Here is a 24726-nt window from a genome sequence, read left to right as displayed (position 1 = left end):
AAGCACCTGTCTTTGCACCAGTGGCTGTATTTGTCCTCGGAGTCTTACCCACCCCCATCACCAAGGAGTCCACTGGTCTCTGGAACCATACCTTGGCGATGGAGACCGCCTGGGTCTCTGGGGGGGTGGCTGTGGGGGTGCCAAGTGGGCTTCAGGTCGGTGTCCCCATCGCCAAGGTTTCTTTACACATGGCTCCTTTTTTCTTAGAATTCCAACTGTCACAATAGCGTCCTCGGCATCGTTTTCCCTAGAGTGAGTAACCAGTCTCCGTCCCTCTCCTCCCTCAGCACGAGTCCAGACACTGAAGTCAGAAGGCGGGTCATGGGGGCAGGTCCTGCCCAGGGGGAGCCATCACCGCCCAAGGAGGAGCAGGACCAGGCGCTGACTCCCTGGAAGCCCTTCCTGGTCAACATGTGCATGGCCACGGTCCTCACGGCCGGCGCGTACCTCTGCTACAGGGTATGTTTTCACTGATGGACGTGCTGGCAAGACCTCGTGTACAGAAAGCACTGGCCGACAGCCCGGCGTTAGCATTCAGTGCTGTGGAAGGATCTGAGCCAGTCTCAGAAGAAACAGAGCAAAGGTTTTTAAAGTCTGGAACTGTGAAGGGCTAACGAGAGAATTGAGGATTGATGCACTGGGGTTTTAAGGAGCCCTGTGGTCCCAAGAATATATGAGTCTAATCTCAGGGCCTTAACCTATTCAGGAGTAAGTAGAGAAAATGCCAAATACGTGTCTCTCTCTCTCTCTCTCTCTCTGTCTCTCTGTCTCTCTGTCTCTCTCTCTCTCTCTTTTTTTTTTTTTTTTGTGTTATTATTTGTTTTTGAAAAAAAATAGAATTACAACACATTGTTGTTTTTAACCTTTATAAAAAGCAGCTTTTGTTATTTCTGGAAAAAAAAAGAGACTAGGCACTTACAAAACTTTCTTGTACCCTTAGGTGGTGTAACCAGATACACAGTTTATATTTGATTTCCAGGGAAAGTCTCCCACACTTTTCCGAATGTAAACTCCTTTGGAGAAGAGGGTTTAAGGGTTTAGGGCACTATCTTGCTCAGTCGCTTCCTCCACTGTGTGCATACTGAGCTTGGACGGTGCCCGCGAGCTTTCCTGTAAGAAGACAAACAACAAAAGGCCATCTCTGGAAAACAAAACCCAGCTTCTGCTTTTGCTCAGGGTGTCCCCGCCGGTTTTCCATTGTTCATTTCTCCGTTGATCCCTTCTTATTCCAGCCATCTGGGTCATGCCCCGCCCTCGTCACCCCACCTCCATAGACGGGGTTTCTCAAGGCCCCTGCCTCAGGGTCAGAGGTCACAGCAAGGTGGCCACCAGCTTCGCACCCTGCCCTTGAGATCCAGAAGGAGCAATTTCCACTTCCTTCGGAATATAAAGTGAGGGGAGGAGGGAGGATTGGCCTCAAGACACTGCTCCTAGAAATCACCTCCCTAGACACTTAAATCCTTTTAAACATCCTCTTTCCCAGCGACCGTCTTTGAGTAGATCGGACGGTTTAGCAACGTGCGAGCCATTTTTTCCCTTAGGGGTGATTTTGGGAAGGGGGCCATTGTAAAAGAAAATCGAAACCCCCTTCCCTGGAGGCCAGCTTGGGGGCGGTGGCGTGGCGGCGGGGGGGCGGCCTGGGGCGGCCGGGGTCGTGCAGGGCTCTGCAGCTGCTCCATGGGGGTGGGGCCGGGCTCATCTGAAAATGTTTGGTTTCATTCCAGTTCCTGTTCAGCAGCAGCACATAATCTCCTCCACTCCACCTCCACCCCACTGTCCGCCTCCGTGCGTAGAGCCCGCGCCCGCCTAGCAGGCACGCCGTGGTAGGTAAGGGCCGAGGACAGTGTAGCCGGCCGTGACCTGGACGGACGTTTGTTCTGCACTAAAACCACCCTCCCCGGGCTGTTGGTCTTACCCCTTTTGACGGTGTCCCCCCTCCCTTTCCTTCGAGCACCAAATCCGCAACCCCTTTTTTTTGAGGAGAACGAAGGAGAGTACGGGGCTGGTGGCCTGTGCGGATCGCGAGGCTCGCCCTGCCCGGTGCGTGCTCTCGGCGTGGCCGGCACGTCCGGGTGGGCAGGCATACGCTGTCCTCCCGCGGACCTCTGCGGAGACTCCACTCCGTATTTATTGTTTGTTTTTTTCCCCAAAGGCGTCCGTAGTGCACTAGCATTTTCTTAAACCAATAATGTATTAAGAACTTTTGATGTCAGCCTTGCATCAAGGGCTTTATCAAAAAGTACAATAATGAACCCTCAGGTAGTGCTGGGAACGTTAGATTTTGCCATGAGCCTGCTGCGTCAGACCAGTACTAGGAAGGAGGACGGTTGTAAGCAGTCGTATTTCGTGGCATTGTGGGTAACGTGAGAAGAGGTTTGGCATATGTTTATAGGACATGGGATAATATATAACGAACACTTGGATATTTAAGATACGTGGTGTGAGATTACTTTGTCCCAGTTACCCCCTCCCAGTTATCTGCTAGAACCTTGTCCTCAATCACTGCTTTCCCTGTGTGTATTAGAATATGCATGTATGGTCGTCTTGTGTCCTGATCCAGTACCACGTGCTTGAAATACTTAGCTCTCTGCTTATTAATGTGCCCCGTGTACAAGTCCAGTCTACCTTTGCATGACCTGATCATTACGTGGCTGTGGTTCCTAAGGCTGTTGCTGAAATAATCACCATTCCGCAATGGGGTGATGTTTTCCAGTAACGGATATTTGCCTAATACCTGGCATGGCACTCTGGTGACTTCCTGGTGAGGCCCCGGCCTGTCCTTGTCCAGCTGGGTCCCGCTGTAACTCAGACATTCCAGGGGTATGGGAAGCCATAGTCCCACCTCACGCTCTGGACGTTTAGGCAAGCACGGTCCCGTTCCCCCCACCCCCCCCCACCCCCGACACCTTGGGGATCAGCCTCCACTGTCAGAAGTTGACGCTCTTCTCGAGCAGACCATGATTCGGAACCAAGGCAACTGCTGGAAACCGCACTTCCTGAAGCAACCCGGGTGTCGGGCCCTCGGAGTCCGCCTGCCGCCATCCCGGTCCAGGGGCCTTGCTGAGAGCCACGTCTGCCCCCGCCCTTGAACCCTGGGGACTGATGGTGCTCACGACTCTTCTGCAAGGGAACTTAAGACCTCCACGTTAAGTGGCTTTTTTAAACAAGAAGAAGAAGAAAAACAAAACAAAACAAAAAAACAAACAAAAAACAAGGCAGCTGTAGCTCACGAGCTGCTCATTCGCCAGCATTTTCACGTGTTGCCTTTCACGTGTTAGAAGCCCGTGCAGAGAAATTCTGTGGTGGCAACGTTTGCGGCATCACTGTGCAGAGCCTTGGAGAGGTGCGGGTGAGGCTGAGATGCCAGGCTGTCGGCATTTTTGAGTTGGGCTTGTGTGTTTGTTTTTAAAGTCCTGTATATGTGTGCAGTAGTTTGGGTGTGTATATAGTAGCATTTCAAAGTGGATGAACTGGTTTAAGCTCCTGTCCTTGGAAACCAGATGGCTCTCCATCTTGTTACACGTATGTTAGAGAAGTAGCGAGCTGCTCTGCTATATGCCTTAAGTCAATATTTACGCATCAGGTCATTATTTTTTACAATGGCCGTGGAATAAACCATTTGTACGAAAATAAAAACAAACGAAAACAGCGAGGCGTTCTGGTAAAATACCTTTTCAGGTGTGTGTATACACGGCTGCATGATGGGGGGAGGGAGGGGGTGCATCTCAGGGTCCTGTGACCTCACAGAACTATCAGACTGTACAGTTTTCCAACTTGCCATATAAATGATGGGTTTGCGTTTTAGTTGCAACAATAAATTTTTTTTTCTAAAGAACACGGATTTGGGGTGCCTCCCATGCCTTTGTTTAAGGGGCCCGAAGCAGGACGGGTACCTCCTGTTTCTTTTCTGCTGCCGCCCGCGGGAAGCAGGTGCTGTGGGTCGGGTGGCCAAGGGTCACTGTGGCCTCCCGGGGTTGTGCGCGCCATTGGGCTGGGGGAACGTTCCCTTCCTGGCGAGTTTATTTGGCACTTCGGGCCTCCGCCCGGCTGCTTCGACAGCGACACCACCCACCTTTTGAATGTGCAGGCCCCTGGCTACCATGGCAGACGTGCACAGGACCTGCTCAAGAACGCGTCCCCTGTCCGGCTGCCTGGGAGACCCAGCGGTTACCGCTTCCAGTGCCTCTGGTGAGCCACGCGTGACGGACGGGTGACGCAGAGGCAACGGGATGGAAAACTCATGTATGTGGTCTGCCTTTAAATCTCCTCGAAAGTGGTCTGTTGACTTTCTGTTGCGAAGTAACTTCAGACTCCTAAGATGTTGGTAAAATATTGCAAAAATCGTTCGAGAATTCCCTGTCCTTCGAGGTTGTATGACTGGATGCCTGCTGCTGAGTAAACGGTTCGCGCTGTGGGCTCCCAGCAGGATCCACGGGACTGGGGGGTAAAAACAGACGATGGTCATGTGACCTGCAGCACACCCACAGAGGACTGTGGCCACGGGACTGCGGTGTCACACCCACTGTCACCTCAGTCTGTTTCAGATACAAAAGTGGCATCGAAGCTGTCACGGAACGGTGGGATGCCAGGGTAGGGGAAAAAGCTGAATCTGTAACTTTGGTGCAGAAATCACATGAGGCCAAAGGATGGACAAGGAGGGGCCACGCGGCTCAGCGTCCGTGTAGGAGCGGGCGCTCAGGGAGCCTTCGGCCGCGCGGGGGACATAGGGGGCCCCAGCCCCCGCCTCCCTCCTCACCTGCTTGTGCGGGAGAACCCGGCCCACGGGGCTGCACGCGGTGCGGGAGGGGCTGCTCTCTTCCTCCCTGGGAGGTTTGTGGAAGCAACCACTGCTTTGTGCTTTTTTCAGGTGAAGTGAGACACCAATAAAATTCATTTTAATTGAAATTCAAAAAACTGAACATAGGAACAAGGCAAATAAATACAAAGTTCAACCGAAAAGCACAGAATATATACAGGAAGTTTACATGAGAAGGTTGAAGAGTCCAGAATCCCCAATGCCATTGTCAGGAGTCACGTACCCCAGGTTGCCTCTACGGCTCAACACAAAAACAGTTCAGGACGCATTTGAGGGTTTTGGTTTTTTTTTTTTTTAACAGACTTAAATAAGAAATGAATCTTCTTTCTTTAAATATATTCTTCAGTGAAATCTTTCTCCAAACCGGCTGATGGCTCCTGACACAATTTACCTAATCGGCCCTAAGTTGACTTCCGTTCAAAAGTTCGATTCCATTTTGATGAGTGAGGTCACGGTGGATGCTTTTACTGACACGACACAAGGTTTCCTGGCCAATGACGTTTTCTTCCTTGTGCTGTTGAACACAGTGACGATAAGGTCCACGGTCTGCAGGCCGCCACCAGGCTCCACGGGGGCGTTTGGACTACTGCTTGGGTTAAGAGCATGAATCATGGAAACCCTGGCTCTGTCTGTCTTCCCACCTTGCCTGGCTTGCCAAGGTGACGGCTTGCTGCCATGGAAATGACCCACTGCGTCCTCTTTAGCAAGGTCAGTCAGCCCGCTTGTCTCTTCACTGCCCGTCTTTATTGAACCAGCAGTGCTGAGCAGGCCAACCGGCAGGGAGACCTTGATTCCAGGCCTCAACCCGCCTGGCCTTGGCCCCTTCGGGGTGCAGCTGGCCAGGGAAGGTCAGACAGATTCTCAAAACTGAAAGCTGGTCGTTTGACTCAAGTCCAACAGCCTTCAAAGTGCCGCACGTCCCCTTTTCCTGCTCCTATATGCAAAGTCCCATTTGTGCCCCTGGGCTGAGTGACTGGTCTGGGGACTGAGGGAGCACAGAGCATACCCCCACCCACAGCTCTGGCCCTGGGTCAAGGCAAGGCAGCAGCAAAAACAAAGGTGCCAGCTGAGGCTTCTTAAAATACAGTGATTTCAATATCCGCTTCCTGGCAAAAGGCTTCTCCTCTTGGTTCCAAGCAGAGTTTGTCCATCTTCTCAAAAGCTGAGCGTCCTTTCTCCCCTGAAACATTAAGGTGATCGGTCACTGGATTGTCCCCCACCTCAGCGTTCCTGCTCTGGTGAACCCAGATGGCCTTAGTGGCAGAGGCAGGTGGCATTTGGGGAGCTCCTGCTGGCCACTCGCATGGATGGACCCGGTGCCTCTCCCTTACATTCAAGACAGAATTTGCTGAACTTTATTCCTGCCTCGCACCTGGCTTTCATTCCCAAGGATCATAAACTGAAGCTGAAGAGAGAAATAAGGCACTTCATGCCACCTCAACCATGAAGGAAACCCGTCTTGGCCAAGTGCAGTTACATGGGTCACCGACCGCGCTGGGCCTCTGTATCATTTTGCATCTTTGAGGGCTGACCGTGGCCCCTCTAGCACAACCTTCCAAAGGTCGCGAACCTCACTGCACTGCACAGAATGTTTGATGGTGGACTTTACCGAATGACAGCGTGGCTTCCCGGGCTGCTGTTCGCACGGCCTCCAGGTCCGACTGGCACAGGCTGGCGATCTGATCGATGCTTTCAATGCCCTGTTTGAGGTGAGGGGAAAGAGGACCCATCAGGGGACATTTTAGGTAGCAGGTGGAATCTACTTTTATGAGCTCTGTAAGACCAGCCCTAGCATGGTCTTTGGGGCCTCAGGCCCTTCCTTTTCTGAAGGCTTGTAGGTTTCTTATGTAGCCTCAAGTTCCATCAGAAGGGCCCCCACCTTTTCGATTCTGACACCTGCTGCTGAGTCAGGCCATCAGCAGAGCTTTATGGATAGATTCCTTCTAGAAGGTCTGTCTTGAAAAATGGGAAGCCCTGCTTCCCTCTGGACCTTCCCACCTCCCCTTTGCTCTCCTAACTCTACCCTCTTGGGCAGGCCGTGAGAACATCAGTCGGAACCCAGGTTTGGGCACAGCTGACCCTGGCTGCTCTCCAGGGCCAAGGACCAGCGTGCACTTCAGCCTCTTCTCCGGAGCACCCCTCCCCCCTTACTGGCTTGGCTGTTCGATTATAACCGGATGGTCCTCCTAGAACTTCCCTTGGTTTTGTTTGTTTGTTGTTGTTTGTTTGTTTTTTCAGAAGGAACGGGGTGAGTTTAATCTATTTTTCATCAAGCACATTGGCGATGGTTTTTTTTAAATGCGCCTTCCAGATGCAGGTGGGTTTGAGGCAAGGTGGACATCCTCTCATATCTGCTTTAAGAGGGTGAGTTGTACCTGGAGTCTCCAGAAGTTTCATATTCTCTGGCCTGGAGTGACACTTTGTAGAGTCCAGCCTAAGGAAGTAATTCAGAACTCTCTATTTTTTAAAAGCGTTACGTGCCAAGATGCTCATAATGATGTTATTTATAGTAATAAATAGATGACAAAGCTTAATTTTCTACCACACAAGAGTGGGGGGATCTGTCAAGGTAAACCCTCAACGGCCCCTTCATAGAGACTTCTAAAGCACTGCCAGTCTACCACTAAGAGTTTCTGTTTTGCTCACTGTTTCTAAGCTATATATGTAGCATGATCAACAATCTAAAGACATTTAAGTTTAAGAGAGTGAGCACAAGTGGGGTAAGGGCAGAGAGAAGGAGAGACAGAAGCCCGATTCAGGGCTCGAACTCAGCAGAGGGATCATGACCTGAGCCGAGACGAAGAGTCACAGGCTTAACTCTGCCAGCCAGGCGCCCCTAGCATGATCGACAATTTTAAATACTCACACCCACAAAAGAAGTGTAGCAAAATGCCAGCAGTACTTTCTACTAAGTATTGGGATGAAGGGTAACTTTTACATTTCTGAATTTTACACTTTCTTTCCTATAATGAGCTTATTGTGCTTTTAGAAAATATTAAATCGAGGCCATTAAAACACAATCCTAGACTTCCAAAGTGAGTCCCTAGGGCCACCTGCTTCTTCAGGCCGAGCCAGAGCAAACGCTCCTCGACTACTGTTGAGGGGCCTCTGCTGGTAGCACTGAGGTCTGCTCTTCAGGGGCTCTTCAGGGGCGTTTTTTTTTTGTTTGTTTGTTTTTTTGTTTGTTTGTTTTTGTTTTTTGCTGGTGGTAGTTTTGGGGGGAGGGGAGGGGTATTCCCAGTGGAATAATTTTGAAATGAACCAACTGGAACATTAGCCATAAGCAGGCTTCCCTCTGTCACGGGCGAGGACAGGTCAGACTCACCCTGAGGTGTTTTAGCGCCACACACGCGGCCTGCTGGAGTTTCCCATCGTTCTCCATCAGGGCGTTGGTATAGAAGACCAGAGCCTGGAGAATAAGGTTGCTGTGAATGGGGTGTCAGCCGAAGCCAAGTCCATGCTGCCTGTGGCTAATCCTTCTAATGCTGGAGGGCTCCTCGAGCCCTGCTTCCCCTTTTCTAAACAAAAATCGGGCTGTGATCTATTCATCTCTGGGCCAGGCGCACCCAGTCCCAAGACGTACGCTGCGGCGTTTGGTTTCTCTCTAATAAACACACTGGTCCCCGGGCTGATGGTAATCAAAATGAAGAAAGCTCTTTTCATCTAATAATATTTTCCAAATCTAGATAAAATGCTGCATCGGAGCAATCCGATGTCTGGCCGGGGCCACTCAAAGAATTGGACGTGCGGAGGGAGGCCCGAAGGCCGAGCACCTCTTCCCTTCAGCCCTGGTCCCTGGTCCCCGGTCCCAGCGATGACCCCGCCCCCTCCACCACATCCGCCAGAAAAGAGCTGCATGGGCTTCACGAGACTCTGCAGGTTAATTAGGAAGCATGTGAGAAGGTACCCGGCCTTTGGGTGCCCAGACTACAGTCAGGCCTCGGTATTGCCCTCTTCTACCTTGGGGGCTGGTACCGTCAATCTAGAGTAGTCACAGGCCCAGGGACCTGAAGGGCAGAGGGGCCCAGTTTCTTGGTTTTCAAACGGACTGAACCCAACGAATCAGCCAGCCACACGTACTAGCTGAGACGAGGCTGGCCGTCAGAGCCCTAAGGAAGAAACGCGCTCCGTGCAAGCGACATCTCAGACCAAACGGGTATGTTGGCGTTGGCGGCACAGATGCACGAGGCAGTAAGACGAGAGGTTCCGTGGGTCCTTCGGGTGGCCGCCAGCAACCCCAGGTCCCTCCCCAGGGCTGGCGTCGCCCAGGGCAATGGCCTGAGAAGGACTGCATGCATGCACGCACCAGGGAACCTCCCTAAATCTAAACATCCTGGGACACCTGGCTGGCTCGGGAGGTAGAGCAGGTGACTGGGTTGGAAGTTTGGGTGTAGGGATTACTTAAAGTAGAATCTTTAAAAAAACAAACAAAAAACCCTCGCAGCGAAGGCAACCCCCTTCAGAACATCCCTTGTATTTTTCCGAGAGAGGAAGCCTGTGTCCCCCTGGCTGTCACACATGTAGCCATGGGGCTGCTGCCTCCCCGCCTCCCCCCACCGTACCTTCTCCCGAAAGCTCTGGTTCCGTGCCGCACTGGCCAGGCGAGCACTAGCCACCCTGCACACCCGGGGGGTCCCGTCCAGCTGCAGCAGTGCCCAGGCCCGCAGCGTCTGGGGCAGGGGCTGGAGCTGGCCCAGCCGCTTCCCCTGCAGCTTCCTGATCGTCTTGACTTGCCCCGCACACTGCAGCTCCTCGGCAAGTGTTACTGGAAGAGAGGAGTGGGCCCAGGGTCCCTCTGACTGCGGTCGGCAGTACAACTGCGCGTTTGTTTGGCCACCGCCGTGTTCGTGTTCGGGAAGCAGATCCCAGGGCAAGCCCCCACGATCACCAAGGCGCAGCCTGGATCGGCGTCAAGGGGGTGCCTCCTGGAATCTCTAGGAAGGCTTTCCGGCAAGGGGTCAAATCACCCTGAAAATTAATAAAACCTCAGCCCGTACTTTTAAGGACTCCGGCCAGCCACCCGTCACCCTCCTATCCAGCTCTGACCTCTGCCCTGTGCTTTGTAAAACCTCCTTCCCTCGGAGGTCATCTCCCTGCGTGGGCTGAGTGTACAATCTAATTCCATCTGGGGTCTCGAAAGGATAGCCGGAGGGGAAAGACGCAGTGGTTCGAAGACACTGGCTTCCAAAGAGCCAGGACAGAGGGTTCCACGGACGGAGACTCCTTCGTTCTTGGCGTTGCTTTGAGGCACCCTCCCTCCCAGCCCCTACCTTCTTTGGTGAGCTGGGCAAAGTGCTTCTCTAGGTCAGACACCCCCTGCCTCTGCAGGTAGCTGTGAAACTGGAACCAGGTGACCGTCTGTTCTTCTGGGAGCCCGGCTCCGGGGAGCAACCCACCACAGCTGACCACCTGCTCCAGGAGCCTTCGGCATGCTGGCGAAACAGGAGAAGGCCGTGAGGATAGACGGGGCCCCCGTGGAGCTCCACCGCCGGGCATGGCTGGGGCAGTTTAAAGGCCTTCTAACGGCATGCGGACGGGTGTCCCTCACTGTGCCTCCTGTGCCCAAGAGAAGGAGCATGCTGCACGTATAGACATTCTTGGGGTGCACTGCATGCCCGAGGCTGGGGACTGGGAGTATTCAGGCCAACTAGCAGCCAGATGCTGGCTGGAGCTTCCAGAGGCCCTGGAAGGGAGGACGGCTGTCAGCTGTCAACAGAGAAAGATGCTCTGCTTTCTGAGGAAGGGTCCAGCCAACACTTCAAGACACCTTTATCCTGCCGACCTTTCTAGAAGCGTTCTTGCCTAACCCCTTTAAGGTTCGGGTGGAAGCCGTGCGGTCTATCCCCAGACAGATGTGCCAAAAGGCTAACGTTTGCAACTTCAGGGCTTCGCAGACCCCTTCCTGTCCCGGGAAGAGGCGGTGACGTGTAGCTGAGAAGCACCCTCCCTCTGGTGCCATGAAGACAGAGACGAAGACAGGGCTAGAATGAGGCCCTGGGGCGGGAGGGGGTACCTATTTCCAGTTGTCCCGGGTATTTCCCTCGGACTCTGTGCAGAAACGTCTTCTTGAGTTGGTTCAGCAGCGTCGTGCCGGAACAGGACAGGACCCTGCCGGGCTCAGTGCACCCTCTCCACAGCTTCAGGCACCCCTTCCTCCGTGTGGCCTGGGGGACAACTGAAAGCCCGGGTCAGGACCCGACTGACGGGAAGGCTGAGCAACCGGGTGGCCCCAGGATTTCCTTCCGCTGAGGCCTGAGAGGTCAGGGGCGACAGGGTTTCGTGCAGCTTTCCTTCCCGCATCGCAGCCTGACACGCCAAGGACCAGCGGCTTCGGCCGTGGATGCCTTCCCTGGGCCCGTACCGCGGTCCTCGCAGCTAGGACGGCTGCTGCCACCAGCCTCTCCTCACGGGCAAGGGGAGGCTCCGTGGGGGGCAGAGGCAGAGCGGGGGTCACAGCTGTTTCTGGGAGTGCGTGCCGTGTGCCTTGAACGCGTCCTGGCGATTACCTCACAGAACAACACTACCCCGTGGCCTCCTCTTTAGACAGGTGGGGAAGCTGAGGCCCAGAGAGGTGAGCCATTTGCCCAGAGCCACACAGCCCACCGAACTAACTCCAAGGCCGTGTGGCCTCCCTCCCGCGCCCCACAGCGTGTACGTCTGAGCACAGCCCCACCACCACCCCAGCTCGTACCCTCTGGGCGCCAGTGAGCTTTGGGCATCAGGATGGGAGACGAGGCTCCCCTGCCCTCCAGAGCCCATCGCTTCGTGCCATCCACACGAGAGCAGCCCGTGGGCAGCGGGCGGTTACTTACTTTCTTCAATGGATGCTGCCTTGCTGACCTTCTCAAAATCCAGCACAGAGAGCATCTCCAGAACCTGCTTTTGCTGCACGGCTTCTTCCAGAAGGCATTCCTGGACCATCCTCGACAGGTTAGGAGAGGCAAGTTTCTGGGAAGCAACCCACGATGCTCCAGGTTAGCACAAACATGCCCTCTGAGGCCGGCAATCACGACTGCGGCCCCCACCTGCCTCCCCCCAGCTTTTCTGTGCCGGTGGTAGCTCTCTGACTCCCGTCTGGGGGTTCCTGCTTCTCCAAGGTGGCCGAGATGATGGGATGCAGGCTGCGGCTTCTGGGGGCTTCCTCTGCTACCAGAAAGGGCCAGCCTGCCTGAAAGTGAAGCCAGCCAACGCAGGAAAGCAGAGCTGAGAGAGACCCAGTTATGATGTTTTTTGAAATCCTGGATCCACCTGGGCCTGAAGCCTACCCCAGGGCCTTTGAGTTCCATGAGCCAAAAAGTTCCCTTTGGTTGAGCCAGTTTGGATCGGAGCTCTGGCAGCTGCTGCGGAAAGAACCACAGCCGCTGCTTTGGGGTCAGCCCTTGGACTTTCAGGAGAGCCACGTGACCTTTCACCCAGGCCTGGACCTTCCACAGAGGTGCCTCCCCAGTCTCACTGGCTCTCTTCCTTGCACCATGCTCCCCACCACCGGCAAGATCAGATCTTCGCAGAGAGGACTCCCGCCCCCTAGCCCGGCTTCCCGGCAGGCCGCCCCGCCCCCCACATCCCGTGGCCACACCTGCAGCAGAGTTTTGCAGACGTGGAGGTGGACGGTGAGCAACATGTCCAGCTCCGGGGTGCCGGCCGTCAGCTCCCGAGGTGACGCTGTCCTTGGTGGCAGCGGGGGCGGGCTCCTGTCCTTTCTGAGTTGGATTGAGAAGAACTGGGTGACCGTGCCAGTTAGCGGCTCAGCTCCCTCCTCGGGTAGAGGAGACCCTCCCTCCCTGGGGAGCTCTGATCAGGGAGGCCCGCTCCAGGGCCCAGGCAGATAGAGTTACACCAAGGAGAAAACCAAGAGAAAAGAAAAAGCAGCAAAAGCCGTCAACGAGGGGTGGCACGGACCCTGGAGACTGGGGTGGGGGGTGTGGGGGGCCACCTCCGGGATGTGTGATCTGAAGGCAGAAGGCTGCGGTTCAGGCTAATCCTTATCTCTGTGACTCTGGACGGGCCTGCCCCCCTGGCCTCAGCGTGCTCATCTGTGAAGTGGGGACAGGCACACCCAGCTCCGGGCAGTGAGGGGTCAGGGCAAGCCTGCCAGCAAGCATCGCACCTGGCACCACGTTGGCCTCGTGGTGGAGCCCGAGGCCTGAGGAAGGGCGGACGCAACACTGGGATGCTGGGTGGGATCGTGAGAGGATAAGACGAAATGTACTGTATGTCCTGTCTGGTGCTGCTGAGATTCGGGTACAGGAGCCGGGCGTGAGCAGGGCAGGTGGGGGTGGAAGGTTGCACAGAAGAGGGAGCCCATGTCCCTGCTGCCCGTTCGGTAGAGGACAGAGGTCCTACTGTGTCCCTTGTTATTTTGTAAGAGAAGAACCCAGCCAGGCCATTGCCCGCAGCTCGGGACCGTGCTGGGGGGTGGTCGTGCACTCAGTGGTCAGCACGCCCCTGCTCTGTGCCCAGCGGCAGGCATGCAGGGGTGGGGGGCGCAGCAAAGGAACAGAGTAAGGACCAGTCGGGACCAGGGCGATGGGAGGCTGAGGCTGCAGGGGCCGACAGGAAGCGCGAAATTGAGGCCCGTCGCCAGGGTTGGTGCTGGGAGGGGAGGGTGCCTACCTGGGACCCTGGCAGCCCCCACACAGGGACAGCTCCTGCGGGGCGAGGTCAGCATTGAGGAAGGCGAAGCTCTCCAGAATGCACTCCATCAGGCTCTCGGAAGAGGCGTGCTCCTGGCGGGCGCCACGGGGCTGTGGACAGAGCGGCAGGACCTTAGGCCACAGACCGTCACCACCGGGTCCGGGTCATGAGCACCGCCCCTCGGAGCCCAAGTGCAACCCCCCACATCAAGGATGGGCACAGGGCTGTGGAATCCCCCGAGGCCCCTCCCGAGTAGCCTGGTAGGTACGGCTCCAAAGCCCGAGGGACACAGACCTGAAAAGCCTCTCCTGGGCTCACAGACACCCACAGGGACCGGGCGAGAGACAGGAGTGAGCGGGCAAGTGATTGGGGGGGGGGAGCCCGAGAACATGTGTCCCCCCCCCCCCCAAGAGGCCAGGCTGCCACTCTGCTCCAGCTGACACCTGCTGCTTGGGAATGTGGGGCCAGACTGTTCACTTTTCTCAGAAAAGCTGGAAACCTAGATTTTTGTGGGAACCTGCTAGTTTTTGAACATTGACAGCTAATCCCAAATTACTGTAAAAATAGGGTGTGAGTCAGGCTCAAAGGGAGGCTCAAAGGCTGCCCGGTGAGCTTCTAGATTTCAGGGTCTCTTCTCCCAGGGAGATGTGGAAGGAGAGGATGGTTGAGGCACCCCCTGACTGGCAGGGATGAGGAGAGTGCTGGTGCCACAGGGCCTGCCACTGGTTGAGTCCCCCAAAGGCAGATCCCTTCCTCCGATCTAGAAATCCACTGCTGGAGATTTTGGTCTCCCCTCCAGGGCAGGACCCCAGGGCTTGCTCGGTCCCCATCCCTGGCATGTCCCACACGAAGCCACCCAAGGCACAGCCTGAGCAGATACCACCTTGAGAAGCAGAACTAGGCTCCTAAGAGCTGAGCCCGCGGAGAAAACCTTGTTACTCTCTTGTTAGAGAATAACAATGGCTAGTTGCGGATCTTTCCTCCAGCAAAAAAAAAAAAAAGTACGTTGGTGTATATATGTGCGCGCACACACACACACCAGTTCTCGTTATTCCAGGTGGTACCAAACCATTGCTCCTAAGAGAAATGCAGAGACCACTAGCCTCCGGTCACATCTTTATCAACCCATCAGTACAGAACCTCGTTTCATGTGTACTTCTGTTTAAAGACACCTTATTTATTTAAAAAAAAATTTTTTTTTAATGTTTATTCTTGAGAGACAGAGTGTGAGCAGGGGAGGGGCAGAGAGAGAGGGAGACACAGAATCAGAAGCAGGCTCCAGGCTCTGAGCTGTCAGCACAGAGCCTGATGCGGGGCTCGAACCCACGGACCACAAGGTCATGACCTGAGCCAAAGTCAGACGCCTGACTGAGCCACCCAAGGGCCCCAAAGACACCTTATTTAATTTACACTGACAATTCGTTCACACTGAACTCACACCTGGACGAGGCTTATGTAACATGGATTTTGTGAGTGAGGCCCTGCACAGCCTTCCTGGGCTCAGGAGCACTGGATAGCACTTCACGCGGTCGGGCCCATCCAACAGCTTGAAATCAAAAGAGAGGGCAAAAACGTGAAACACGCGGCACAAACTAGACGGCAGAAAGGACACGCGTCTGGACCAGGGCTGCGAGAAGAAGGCAGAGTGTGTGAACCCTCTGTGTGTGAACAAGTGAACCCCTGGTTCAGCCCCAGCCAGGCACGTGCATGGCAGGCGACTCTGCACGTGCCCGCAGATGACCGTGAGCGCATCACGAGTACTGATTTTGGAGTTTCAGGTAAGCTTTACAGCAAGTAGATGAATGAGAAACACACAGGATCCATGAATGGTGAGGACCGACTACGTGTATATACACACACACACACACACACACACACACATTATACACATACACATCAAACTAAAAACTATGGCCTATGCTCACTTTTACTCTTCGAATTCGGTTTGGTACAAGAGGAAAAGTTCCTCAAGTACGTTTAAAAGTATTGCCTGGGGGGCGCCTGGGGGGCTCAGTCGGCTCAGGTCATGATCTCACTGGTGGTGAGTTCGAGCCCTGCGTCGGGCTCTGTGCTGACAGCTCAGAGCCTGGAGCCTGCTTCAGATTCTGTGTCGTCTTCTCTCTCTGCCCCCCACTTGCACTCTGTCTCTCTCTCTCTCAAAAATAATAAAACATTTTTTTTTAAATAAAAAAATAAAAGTATTGCCTTACTGCAATATTATTTTAACGCTTTTATGTAAAGGAGGTATGATTTTTCAAAATACAGCCATGTGACAGAAGCTGCATGTTGCAGCCTCGAATCATTCCACACAGAAAGGCTGTTAAGAAATACGAAAGAAGTGACTTTTTTTTTTTCTTGAAATTCTCCGGCAGCTCCTTTTCAAAAGAAGGTAGCAGTGATAAACAACTTTGTTTTGAAGTTCAGTTTTTAAAGATACAAAGTGAAACTTTCTGTCACTGGTGCTGAACGTTGGGGGTGGGTGTGAGGACAAAACAACCGAAACCAATTTTTGAAGAGAGCAGTTAAAACCATTCCACCGCCAGTGTGGCCTACACAAGAGAGCGGTTTCAGCAAGTAACTGATGCTTAAGTCGGTGCCACTGTTGCACATTTTGTTGTCCATACATTTAAAATGATGTAATAGGGACGCCTGGGCAGCTCAGTCGGTTAAGCGTCCGACTTCGGCTCAGATCATGATCTCACAGTCTGTGGGTTCGAGCCCCGCGTCGGGCTCTGGGCTGATGGCTCAGAGCCTGGAGCTGCTTCGGATTCTGTGTCTCCCTCTCTCTGACCCTCCCCCGTTCATGCTCTGTCTCTCTCTGTCTCAAAAATGAATAAACATTCAAAAATTTTTTTAAATAAAATTATGTAATCAGAAAAATCAAATAAATCTGCCCAGGCCAGCACTATTGAGAGCCATCCGAGGGCAGCTCTTGCCACGGGCCCTGTCGAGGAACAAGCTCAGAGTAGGGTGTGTGGCTGCTCGCGGCCTCTTGTGGCACCAGCTCTGACCCTAGACACGCCCCGGGTCTGGGAATTGAACGCCCAACCTCAGCCCCGCCTGCCTGGGCCAGAAGATGCCAGAGGGGGCCAGGTTCTCTGGCCAGACGGGGAGCAGGTTTTCTACCCCGGTCCCCGACTTCCACTTCTAATCGTCCACCCGGCCAGTGAAGGCCATTGTTATCCCCACTGGTCAGATGAACAGACTGAGGCCCAGAGAGGAGACGTTGCCCAGCTGGGTCACAGGGGAACGAGGCCAGGATGCCGGCCCAGGCTGGCTGCGCCCAGAGTCTGCTCCCGGTCGTCAGGCGCTAGTAAAGCGGGGCTGCTGGCCCTCCAGGAAGAAACCCACCTTCAGCCGGTCCCTGCAGCCGAGAACCTGGTACTCCAGCTCCCGGAGCTGGGGCTGGGCAGTATCCATGGACCTCAGTAAATCCAGAACCTCTTGCAGCGGCCTCTCGAGGGTCACCCCAGGCCCATCCGCTCCGTCCGCGGCTTCTCCTTCGTCATCGTCTTTCTGGCTACCCGGGACTGTGTGGTTGTGGAATGGGGAGCCCCGTGGCAGGCTGGGGGCCTCTATTCCCAAATTCCTCCAGCCAGGCTGCTCCACAAACGAGCCTCCCGCCAGGTGGGCCATCTCCGGCAGGAGGCCCAGGGATTGGGGGTCCTCCTGGGCCTCCTCTTCGATGGAGGTGTTGGAGCCAATGGCCACGGGCAGGAGCCCCACGTCTGAGGTGGATGCTGATGTGCTGGTCTCAGTGTCTCGGGGGTCCTCAGAGCTGAAAGAGTCCATCTCGGGCAGCTCCTGACTCCGGCTCCGCAGGCCAGACCCCCGAAGGTCGCTGTCGGACAGGTAGCCGAGGATGGGAGGGGCCTTTGGCCCACCCAGCAGCAAAGCCTGCTGCGCTGGCCGCTGCAGGACAGACTGGGGAGGGGGACACAGGACCAGCCTGACTGCCACACCAGGGACTTCCTGCCACCCCAGCGGGGCTTCCCTCCATAAAGACTTGCCCTGCACACACACACACATTGTCAACGTGACTGGGGTCCACCAAGGTGATCGGCGAACTGGAGGTGTTGACGGGACCCTGCAGCCCCATCCCCCCTCTAACCCCCTCCTTTCCAGCCCCTGAGGCCACTTTGCTGCTTGTCACATCCTCCAGGCTCTACACCTTCCTGTCCCAAGGCCTTTTAGAATGACTGTGCTCTCTTTCTGGAGCATTCTTCCCATATGTCTTTGTGGTCATGCTCTTGGCCCCTCAGGTCCTTACTCAAATGGCACCTTTTCTGGGGACCTAGCCCTGGACGCCCTGTTTTAAATAGCAACTCCCACTTTGCCCCAGAAGCCCCCTCTCCCTCCATGGTCTGTGTTCCCGTGGTCCTTAGGCCCTTGATCAGCCGGCGCTCCCTGAGGACACTGTCCCCACCTGGCCTAGAACGGAGCCTGGCACAAAGTTGTGAATGAGCGAACAGCTGACACCAAGCTCGCCCCGCTCTGCGGCACCCCCTCCCTTCCCCTTACCAGACAGACCAATAATAATGTCTGATGTTCCAAAGCACCATCTGTTTTTATCAGGTGTTCTTTGAAAGCCTTCTCGTTCATTAACTCACTTAATCCTTGCAAAACCTCACCAGAGTGGTGCCGTTATTTTCAGTTCTCTGATATAGAAACTGAAGGCCAGAGAGGTTGGGTGACTTGCCCAAGGTCACACAGCAGGTGAGAGGCATAAGTAGCATTTGAACCCAGCCGTTCTGGCTGCAGAAGCCAGACTCTGGACCACATATGATTTCTTTGACTGTAATATGCTGGGCACACCATGGCCAGAATACGGAAGAGGTTGACAACAGTAGCTGGTGCTAAGGAAGGGGCCCAGATCCCCAGAGGTCACAGGAAAGAGATGTTTTACTAGACACTATGTCAAGGTATTACCTACTGGAAACATACATTAAATTTAATTTTGAAACAAATAAACTATGGCTGGGGTGGTAGCACCATACAGAGAACCCCATTCCAGGCTTCCAGGAGAACCAGCCAGGCCTCGAACCAAGTCCAGAGGCCCCCAGAATGGAGGACTGACAGGAAGGAAAACAGGGCAGAACACTACCCAGGATGATCCCCAAACCAGGGAGCACGAGTCCAAAGGGGCCCCACGTGCCGGCCCCGGGGGAGTCACGCCCACCCACGATCCTGGGGTGCCCACAGCATCCCTGCCCTGGTGAGGCTCACTCACCAGGTAGTACCTCTCTCGGAAGCTGGGCGTGCTTGGGGGTGTCCAGTTGTACAAGGAGCCCTTTCTGCTGCCCATGGAGAACTTGCCCGTAGGGCTGGGCGACACCAGGAAGCTCTCGGTGTCAAACGGGCTGGAGGAGAGAACAGAAGGCCGGGGTGTCGTCAGTGCCTGGGAGAACGCGGCAGCACAGAGAAGACCTCGGGGGACTTCAGAGGAAATGGAGGTTCGGGAGGGGCCTGGCCTTGCCTGGGGTCACAGTCACAGCACCTAGAGATTCTAGGTGCACATTCTCAACCCCCTTCGGAACATCTCACCACCCTGAGGGCCCTTAGCCACATGGCAAGGGGCAGTGACTGGCAACCAGACATGTGAATGACACCCCCTTCAGAGGGCCCCTCAAGAAGCTGAGCGGAGGCACAGTGGACACTCCGTTCTGCCATTGTCTGGATAAACAACGTCACCATCCCTCTCATCCCGATCTGTAACAGGGGTGCCATTATTTACGGAAGGACCTCTGTCGGTCGTGGTCACACGTAAGGCTGAGAAGCCAAGATGAGTGTGTGAAATACAGGGGAGCTGGGGCTCCAGCCTGGCCCTCACCCAGCCTGCCCTGGGAGCCAGTAGGTCTGGGTAACCTCCCTGCCGCACAGACACCGGCTCGCTCTCCTTTGCACAAAGGCCTGGCTCCTGCTCTGTGGGTTCTAGACGCTTCGGGCCAGCAGGACGCCTGCGTCCTTGGATTGGCCCAGCCTCGCATCGGATGGTGCTGGGCCGCCCGCGACCCTATAGACTTGAGGGCCTTCCCTGGAAAGAATAGTGTGCAGCCCCCACTGGACGGATGAGGACACTGAGGCTGGGGGTTCACCCGGCTCACTGGGAAGAAAGCGGCCTCTAGTGGCCCCAGGCCGGATGGAGAGACTGGGCAGAGCAAGCTCCAGAACAGAAGAAGCGTGCCCCAGCCCCTTAGCTCCTGCTGCACCTGCCTCGGGGAATAAAGAGAATTCTCTCGAAACGCGAGGTTTCATTTGGGGCAAAAGAGCCCTACTGACAGAAAAACAGAGCCTTTGGAGACCAGCAGCATTCACTGAACGGCCCAAGAAGGTGACGAGTCGGCCGCCCCAGATGGGCACTGCCCCTTGCCACCTGCGATGCCCGATGGAGAGCCCCCGACCCGGGAAGGACGTGTTTTCGTGAGCGTCCCCATCCGTGGGGTCTGGGGTCCACGGGGGCCTGGTGGACGTCAGGGGCCAGCGGGGAATAAGGTGGTGGGAGCAGTGAGGAGAGCCCTCCTGGGGAGGGGCAAGGCTCCTCCCTGGAACCCAGCCCAGGAGGTCACCGGAAAGGGTCCTGGCCAGCATAGGCGGTTCGTTGAAGGAAGGGAATTAAGACTCAGAGGGGCGGGGGCAGGGAGGCTGGGCAGAGGCTCCAGCCTGGCCGTGGGGCCCAGTGAGGGCAGGAATGCCCACAAGTGGATGCTAGGGTGTGGTCAGGCCACCAGAGGAGCCAGCGAGGCCCTCTTCCTTCTGCTCTGGGTGGGAGTCCCCTCTAGGTGGGAGTTTGGGGCCAGCCTCGGGGAGGGACATCGGGGCCTGGGGAGGAGGCCGGCCCCCTACTCACTTCCACAGCACCTCCAGCTGTAGCTTGATGGTGCCCAGCTCTGTGATGTCCACCACGATCACCTGCGGCCTGGTCGTGAAGAAGTCCGTGATGTCGCAGGTCACTGTGCCCACGGCCAGTGAACTCAGGCCCCTCAGCTCTGTCACCTGAGGGGGTGGGAGTTGTGGATGACGCCTGAGCCCAGCCTCCGGGCACCCTATCCCCGCCCCTGTGCCTCACCCACCTTGATCTCGAAGTTCTCGTGCAGCGTGGGGATGAAAACCTTCTCCTCCTCCTCCCAGGTCTGGCTGTCGTCAGACTCGATCCGGCCCTTCAGCTTCCAGCGCTGGCGGCCCAGGCGCATGAGCACCTGTGGGCCGGAGAAGGGGTGGGTCAGCAGCCCCAGGGAGCCCCTCCCCTGTGCCACCTGCCTGGAGGCCCTCCCTGCTAGCTGGGAGGGGATGGGGACAAAGCCCAGCTGGGACCCTGGTTCTCAGCAGCTCCCGCCCCCCAAAGGCCTTATGGGAAGCCCTGAGGACTGACGCCCGAGTGGCCATACCTCGTACTGGTCTCCGGGACAGAGGCGTGCATAGCCCACGAAGCCTAGAACAGAGACAGGCTAATCTCCTCTCCGCCCTGCTCTGCCCCTGCCCCTGCCCCACAGACCACAGGTCCTCCCTGGGGGATCCCCTGCCCACGTGTGGGTATCACCTTCAGGGAGGGATAAATCGTCATGATGGACGGCAGACAGGCCCGGGCCCTCATGTCCACCTCAGGGGATGGGACTTGGCTGAGGTCACAAGTCACGTGAGTGGAAACCCAAAGTTTTCCTGGACCCCTGGGACCCTGACCAAACCCCCAACCTCAGCAGAAGTCCCAGGACCCCCAAGACGGCCTGACGCCCCCCCCCCCCCACCCCCCACCAAACTGGCTTCTGCCCACCGACTCTCATCTCTGTTACCTTTCATCCTGATGTGGAACTCTCCCAGGTGAACCTCCAGGGCCCCCTCGATAAGCCACATGTCCTGCAAAGCCCCACACAAGGCGGCTCACGGCCGGCCCCTGGGCCCGGTGAGGTGGGGGATGGGGGGCCCACGGATCCTGCCAGCCGGAGGCCCCGGGGAGCAGATAGCAATGGTCCTCGGGGTCCAGCCCTCCCCAACACACACACACGTAGCCCTCTGCACCCCTCACTGCCCCCCACCTCGGTGCACTCCTGCAGGCTGCGTCCCAGCTCCTGCAGGCTCTCCCGGGAGGCGCGGCTGGGCGGGCACCTGGAGAAGGCCCTCTGCATGTTGGAGGCCCCGTCGCGCAGGCGGCACTGGATGCAGTAGCCCTCGTAGAGTTCGTCCACCTGCGGGGGGCGCGCAGGCTGGTGGGCGCGGGGGCCCCAGGCCTGCCTGCCACTCTCACCTTTGGGAGAGGCCATGCTGCCCTGGGTCCCTTGCCCCGGAGACTGTGAGCCCCCGGGGGCAGGGGTCACATCGCTCATCCACTCCTGTGCCAGCGCCCGGTGGACGCCTGCACACGAACCGGCTGGGCGAAGGCATCGCTTCCCCTCTCCCTGCCCCACTTTTGGGCTGCAAAACAGGGGAGGTGGGTTTGTGATATCCTGCCCAGCCAGGGGGCCACCAGTGAGAACATGGAAGAGTTGGTGGGTAAAAGCTTGAAGGGCTTGCTGTGTGACCTTGGGCCTGTCTCTGTCCCTCTCTGGGCCTGTACTCTCCCATCTCTGCAGTGGGGTGTTTGGACTCAGCCTCTCACCCTGTGAGCTGGAGCATGAATGCGGTCTTTTAAACCCCACAATCCTGGGGAGCCCAGCCACCCCCTGACCCACCCCTCCCCCCCTGCCCCGCCTCAGGGCCCAACTCTTGCATTTCCTGGGCCTCCTCGCCCCCCACCCCCACCCCCGCCCGGCAAACCCCAGCCCTGCCCTGTGACATCCAGGAGGCAGGCTGACCTTGCTGATGTGAAACTCCATCTTCCGGATGTGCCTTTCCACAGAGCGCGTTTGCTTCTCCCAGAAAAAGAGAAGGTACTTTGAAAGTAGCCTGGGCCATCCCCTCCCCGGCCCCCACCCCCTGCCCCTTCCTCGGGTCCTAACACAGAACTGGGCTCCCAGCCAGGCCAGCCCCTCAGCATCCTCATGGCTGAGCCCGTTTCCCCATTTTACAACTGGGGAGGAAACCTCCTGTAGGATGGCCTGAGGGACGAAACGCGGGCAATGACATCAGTCCCCCATGAGCCCACCTTGCTTACCGCAGACAGAAAGTCTCACCCACCTTGTCCAGGTCGTAATAGAAAGCCTGTGGGGAGGAGAGTGGGGAGAGACAGGTGTCAGAGCTCTGGGTGCTCCTCCATGACCCACGTGGCTACATCCCAGGGGCACCTGAGCTCGGAGGTAGGCAAACCAGCAGCCACTCCCTCCTCTGGGCCCTGCAGTCAGCGGCCCAGTTCCAGGCCATTCCAGGCCGAGGGGGAAGAGTGGAAAACGCATGCGCTTTGGGTGAGGCAGTTCTGGGCCTGGCTCGGTTTCCCAGCCGTGTGTCCCAGGCCAGTTACTCAACGTCTCTGAGCCTCTACCTCCTCATGGAAAATGGAGTGGCCATAGAACACAGCACCTGCCCCGCAGGGTTGCTGTGAAGGGCAAAGGATGAGGTAAGCCCTCAACAAAATGGGGGTCACTGTGATTTGATCGTTTAAGGGGTGATTTCAGCCATGGCCAGAAGAACCGAATGAGGTGGGGGTGGAGGAGGCAGCCAGCGTCCCCCCCACCCCACCCCCGGGGGGGTTCAGGCTTTGGGAAATGCAAATCCAGACTGGTCCAGCCACGCCAGGGGCCAGGGGCCAGCCAGGCAAATCTCAGTGCAAAGGGCCAGACAATAAAACTTTGGCTTTGGGGGCCGCATGGTCTGAACTCAGCCACAGACCACATGTCAGTGATGGGTGTGGCCCGTGCTGATAAACTTTATTTCCAAACAGGCCCTAGCTCGCCCGAGTAGCTAAAATCACTCTATTTGAGCCTGGAGGCGTTTCCACAAGGTTGGAGCTTCACTGGGGAGAAAAAGCAAGACGTGGGGGAGCGGGGAGAATTGTGACTTCATTCTTCTAACGCTGACCCGAACCTTCCATACGCTTCCGCATGGATGTTTACATGACGATGGGACCAGGGAGGAAACCGTGGAAGGTGAACTACCAGACTGTCCTCGGGGCTGAACAGTGTGGGACACAGAAGACTGAGGAGAGAGCGGCATGAAGCTGGAAGGAGGGAGGGATCAAACCCTCCAGAAGTGTGTGCCTTCCCACGAATGCCTTTATGAGAAACGATACGTGTGCGGTTATGAGAGGAAAACTCCGTGTTAGAAATAAAGAAATGGGGAAGTTCCCGAGCCTTTGGAAAGAAAAGTGTGCAGGAAAAGCCAAGAAGCAGCAGCGCCCAGGGAGGCAAGACCCCACGTCCGTCAGCCCGCTGCGCGGCCCCAGGGCGGCCACGCCTTCCCTTGCCTCAGTGTGCCCATCTGTGAAATGGGAGTAGCGAAAACGGATGAGCCTTTATACGGCTGCCCACCTTACAGTTACTTCTAGAGCCAGAGAGTGGAGGTGGGCCCTGCCCGAGACTGTGGACTCCTGAATCGTGAGGCATGGGGCAGGGGGAGGGGGGAGGAGGGAGGGCAGAAGCTTCCCAACAGTCCGTGAGGTTAAATTCCTCAGGGTCCAAGTGAAGTGAGTTCATCACAAGACAAAGACGGTCCATTCCTCAGGCCTGAGCTCCGGGACTGAGATTTACACCCGTGATGCGGGCAGGGGCGGGTGAGGGGGACTCCGTCTTTGTACCCCAGGGAGGCTGCTCGGGCGGGAAGGGGCAGGGAGAGGTCTCACCAGCCTGGAATTCCTGCGGGTGTCCTTGTGGCGCCCTGACAGGTAATCCAGCTCGGCCTGCTGGGTGCACAGATACTCCCTGCAAGGAGAACGAGGAAGAGGAGTTTGCAAAGTAGCAAAAGAAGAAGAAGAAAAGACACGGCCGGTGCCAGGGTTCCGGAGTGGAGGCGGCCCCAGCTGCCGGCTCGGAGAATGGCGGCGGTTCTGGGCCGGCTCAGCGGTCAGAGAGGCGGCGCCATCTCGCCCACCGGAAGCCGGGCCCCAGCTCGCTCAACCTGCAGACCCCACACGCTGGGGGGCTGTGTGCCCAGCGCTGTGCAGAATGAGGAACCTCTCCATTAACAGGTGCTATTGTTATTATGCCCATTTTAGAGACGGGCAAACTGACCCTGAAAATTGGCAAATAACTCAAGCGCAGAGTCACAGCAGGGACGAGGCCGAACCCGGGTCTGAAACCAGCAGTGGCCTCCGGAGGCCGCTCTCTTCACCCCAGCCCACGGGGAGGTCAGCGAGAGCCCTCCTCCCTCACGGATGAAGACAGGCCATCCTGCTGTCGGCCTGTGTAGGGCCA

General features: G+C 56.4%; 2 protein-coding genes across 9 annotated transcripts in view; one reads left to right on the top strand and one right to left on the bottom strand.

Moving 5' to 3' along the window:
* Nucleotides 1-2672, top strand: part of PTPN1 (protein tyrosine phosphatase non-receptor type 1) — a 68334-nt gene extending 65662 nt beyond the window's left edge. For both annotated transcript variants that reach the window (XM_015078387.3, XM_027046643.2), the window contains exons 9-10: nt 288-459; nt 1725-2672. In XM_015078387.3, coding sequence (XP_014933873.1) covers nt 288-459; nt 1725-1748 — 196 coding nt within the window. In that variant the 3' untranslated portion in view covers nt 1749-2672. The remainder of the gene's footprint in view (nt 1-287; nt 460-1724) is intronic.
* Nucleotides 2673-4876: 2204 nt separating this feature from the next.
* Nucleotides 4877-24726, bottom strand: part of RIPOR3 (RIPOR family member 3) — a 75505-nt gene continuing 55655 nt past the window's right edge. For 3 of the 7 annotated variants that reach the window (XM_027046629.2, XM_053199831.1, XM_027046632.2), the window contains 19 exons: nt 24156-24234; nt 22559-22582; nt 22237-22290; nt 21481-21630; nt 21238-21301; nt 20836-20879; nt 20521-20646; nt 20298-20443; nt 18681-18810; nt 16802-17374; nt 13430-13560; nt 12393-12516; nt 11629-11764; nt 10830-10991; nt 10087-10248; nt 9379-9581; nt 8142-8225; nt 6426-6516; nt 4877-5996 (listed from right to left, as the gene is read on the bottom strand). In XM_027046629.2, coding sequence (XP_026902430.1) covers nt 5893-5996; nt 6426-6516; nt 8142-8225; nt 9379-9581; nt 10087-10248; nt 10830-10991; nt 11629-11764; nt 12393-12516; nt 13430-13560; nt 16802-17374; nt 18681-18810; nt 20298-20443; nt 20521-20646; nt 20836-20879; nt 21238-21301; nt 21481-21630; nt 22237-22290; nt 22559-22582; nt 24156-24234 — 2587 coding nt within the window. In that variant the 3' untranslated portion in view covers nt 4877-5892. Of the gene's footprint in view, nt 5997-6425; nt 6517-8141; nt 8226-9378; nt 9785-10086; nt 10249-10390; nt 10719-10829; nt 10992-11628; nt 11765-12392; nt 12517-13429; nt 13561-16801; nt 17375-18680; nt 18811-20297; nt 20444-20520; nt 20647-20835; nt 20880-21237; nt 21302-21480; nt 21631-22236; nt 22291-22558; nt 22583-24155; nt 24235-24726 lie in introns of those variants that run through there. The other 4 variants (XM_027046631.2, XM_053199832.1, XM_053199833.1 and 1 more) reach the window with 4 other exon arrangements.

The sequence above is a fragment of the Acinonyx jubatus genome, chromosome A3 (genome assembly GCF_027475565.1).
Source record: "Acinonyx jubatus isolate Ajub_Pintada_27869175 chromosome A3, VMU_Ajub_asm_v1.0, whole genome shotgun sequence".
Classification (NCBI taxonomy): Eukaryota; Metazoa; Chordata; class Mammalia; order Carnivora; family Felidae; genus Acinonyx; species Acinonyx jubatus.
This window is presented reverse-complemented; position numbering and strand designations above follow the sequence as displayed.